Here is a 2,844-nt window from a genome sequence, read left to right on the forward strand (position 1 = left end):
TAAATGCTTCCGTGGAGGGAAAAAAAGAAAAGAAAAGCTGTTTTTTTCCTACCATTCACACAGGTCCCTTGAAAGGCAGAAATTTAGAGAAACTCAAAAGAGAATCATTTCTCTTAATTTACTTGATTAATTATTTACCATGAAAAGGAAATTAATTCCATTGCTTCGGTTTTGCCATGATCGGGCCTAGTATATGTGTCCAATGCGCATTTTCTTCCTGCTCTTTAATTTAATAAGCATAGCTCATCATTCTCCTTTTTTGTTCCTGTCCAATGCAGCATTTTCATCTCAAGTGAAATCGAAACTCAACTTTGGGCAGTTAGGTTGGTAATTGTGTAGCTTTGCTGCAGTCAATTACTTGCATCGGACGTAAATAAGCTCACCTAATAAGAAACAAGGTAACGAATAATCTGACTTTTAATGACCATACATATCCAATTGCTGGATGTTTACTTTTCTTACTTTATTAATCATTTGATGTTACACTGGAAGTGGAAGCCCAACAAGAAGAACATTAATGTCCTGAAATAATTATGATATGAGAGTGGCATTATAGACTTTGACATGCCATGCAAATTATTTATGCAGGTCAGAATCTTATCTCACTTGGACCCATTTTAGGGTTTTAAGAATTATGTTGATATTGTTTTTCCCATAGAAAAAGAAGGAGGGAAAAAAAATTCAGTTGGTTTCATCCCCTCACTCTTCTTGAGGGACAGGACATCACTTATTTAATGCCCACAAAACTGTTAGAACATATGTTTGCTATAACATAATTCTAATGGAAAACAGTATTATTTTATGTTCAGATTTATTTGAAGCTACAATTAATTAGGAAAACATGGATGTATCCAATTTTTACAAAAACATAGTTGAATCTTTAGCAGAACAGACTCTACATGTATAAGAAGAAGAAAATGATCATTTGTTACATAAGATTTTAAATGAACGAATTGTGTTTCCTGCACCAAGAGCTAGCATGCATCAATGCTTGTTGAGAGAGTGTTTCGCTGAGAGTTATGTGACGAGGATGATGATGATGTCAAACTGCAAACAACAGAAATAAATGTTAACTTTCTTGCAATAATTAAAGATGAAGAAAGATAAAAAGCCAACGAAGGATGTAAAATTTCGAAAAATTTAGATGCAATGGAAAGCTGATAATAGTAAGAAGAAGGAATGAAATCATAATGAATATTTGCAAGGAAAAACTAATTAAGTACCTATTCCAGAATATCTTTCCAGTAGGAGCTGCAGTAGTCATCATCGATCAGCTTCTCCCAGCCCTCAAAAACAGTGTAGGTAGGCGTGCCAGTGGAGTAGTTTGATGGGTTACCCTTGCTTTCTTTTTGGTTAACGATGGAAGTTCCAGGGGAGGTTGAGGCTGAAACCAATGCAGGAAGTGGATTTTGATCTGTTTGAGTACCATAGGAACTGCTCAAGCTGTTATTGTTGATGTTAAGGCCTTCAGGGCCAAATCCACCTTCATAGCTAGCCCATAAATTCGAGATAGCTTGGAAGTCATTGGGTGGTGCTTGAGGGGTAGCAAGTGGGTTAAAGAGATCCTGAGATACTGGGTTAAATGGTTCCTTGGTATTGGAGATTGTTGCCCCATTGCCCGGTCCTTCAAACAGGTTAGGATTTTGGGATCCTAAGAGACTGTTGTTCTCAGGATTTGTCAGTGTGTTGGTATTCATAATCTGTAACAGATTTCGCAACAACTGGATATTGGCTAACTGAGTGGCATCTGCCTGTAACTGTAGAAAATTGTCCAATGGATCTGCCGTATTGCCAAACCGTGCTGCGCCAAGAAACTGAGAGAGATTCAAGAAATGATCTAGATCAGTCCTTGGCTTGTGAGTGTTTGGGTCAATCCCCATTTGAAGAAGCTTCTTTCTTATGTGAGTATTCCAAAAGTTTTTTATTTCGTTGTCGGTCCGTCCTGGAAGATGGTTAGCAATCCTTGACCACCTGCAAGTTCAAGTAAATGGGAAAGATTAAAAACCATTTTAAGGACAAATATTGACAGCACAAATATGTAAGCTAGCTGAAAAGGAAAAAGGAAGAACTGCATACTTGTTTCCAAGAACAGAATGAAGGTTGACGATGACTCGTTCTTCTTCCTCAGAAAATTTTCCTCTCTTGATATCAGGCCTCAGATAATTTGTCCACCTCAATCTGCAGCTCTTCCCGCACCTATTCAACCCTGCAAGCTTAGGGAGTGCTTTCCAGTTTTCATGACCATTCCTCTTAATATAATCAACTAGCTTCTCATCCTCCTCCGGCGTCCATGGCCCTTTCTTGAAGTCACTGCCATGGCTACGAGGAGATCTAACCATTCTGTCAAGTTTAACAGAAATAAACCAAAGCAAGACGGGAGAGGTTCTGGACAGAAGTGTCGACTTGAAATGTCTTGGGGTATCAGACAAGGCGCTATGACTTTAGTTCTTTTTTGTTTTTTTTTATCAGACATGCTGCTTATAAATAGTTGCACGAGAGACGTAATTGAAATGATAAAGGTCGTCTTCGTTCTTTTATTAGTATGATATTCTTAAAAAGCTTCCAAAATCAAGGCAATTAGGGGAAGGTCGATTTCATAATAACATCTAGGTGTTTTTCAAGAAGAGGGAAATCAACAGGCAACTACTAAAATCATCAAGATTAGGTAGCGCAAATGTCATGTAGAAAAAAAGGGAGCAATGTGTATGAATTTCAGAAAGGGGTCCCATCAAATTTCAGAAAGATTATGTGATTCTTTTTCATCCAATATTATAAAAACGCGAAGGTACAAGCTCACGAATTCAGCTTTGATGGCTGACAAGTTATAATTGTTGGCCCATAAAT

At 37.7% G+C, this 2,844-nt stretch overlaps 1 protein-coding gene across 1 annotated transcript; it reads right to left on the minus strand.

Annotated features, from left to right (window-relative positions):
* Nucleotides 1-809: 809 nt before the first annotated feature.
* On the minus strand, nucleotides 810-2,621 carry LOC133681055 (transcription factor MYB53-like). The gene is made up of 3 exons (XM_062104143.1): nucleotides 2,077-2,621; nucleotides 1,224-1,971; nucleotides 810-1,047 (listed from the first exon to the last, which is right to left on the minus strand). Exons 1-2 carry the CDS (start codon nucleotides 2,337-2,339, stop codon nucleotides 1,224-1,226), a joined length of 1,011 nt encoding a protein of 336 aa, XP_061960127.1. The 5' UTR covers nucleotides 2,340-2,621; the 3' UTR covers nucleotides 810-1,047.
* Nucleotides 2,622-2,844: the final 223 nt, after the last annotated feature.

Source organism: Populus nigra, chromosome 1 (assembly GCF_951802175.1).
Source record: "Populus nigra chromosome 1, ddPopNigr1.1, whole genome shotgun sequence".
Taxonomy (NCBI): domain Eukaryota; kingdom Viridiplantae; phylum Streptophyta; class Magnoliopsida; order Malpighiales; family Salicaceae; genus Populus; species Populus nigra.

Coding starts and splice junctions, on each gene's coding strand:
- LOC133681055 (XM_062104143.1), bottom strand. CDS start 2,339: ATGGTTAGATCTCCTCGTAGCCATGGCAGTGACTTCAAGAAAGGGCCA. Junction 1,972..2,076: donor CATTCTGTTCTTGGAAACAA/GTATGCAGTTCT, acceptor TTGAACTTGCAG/GTGGTCAAGGATTGCTAACC.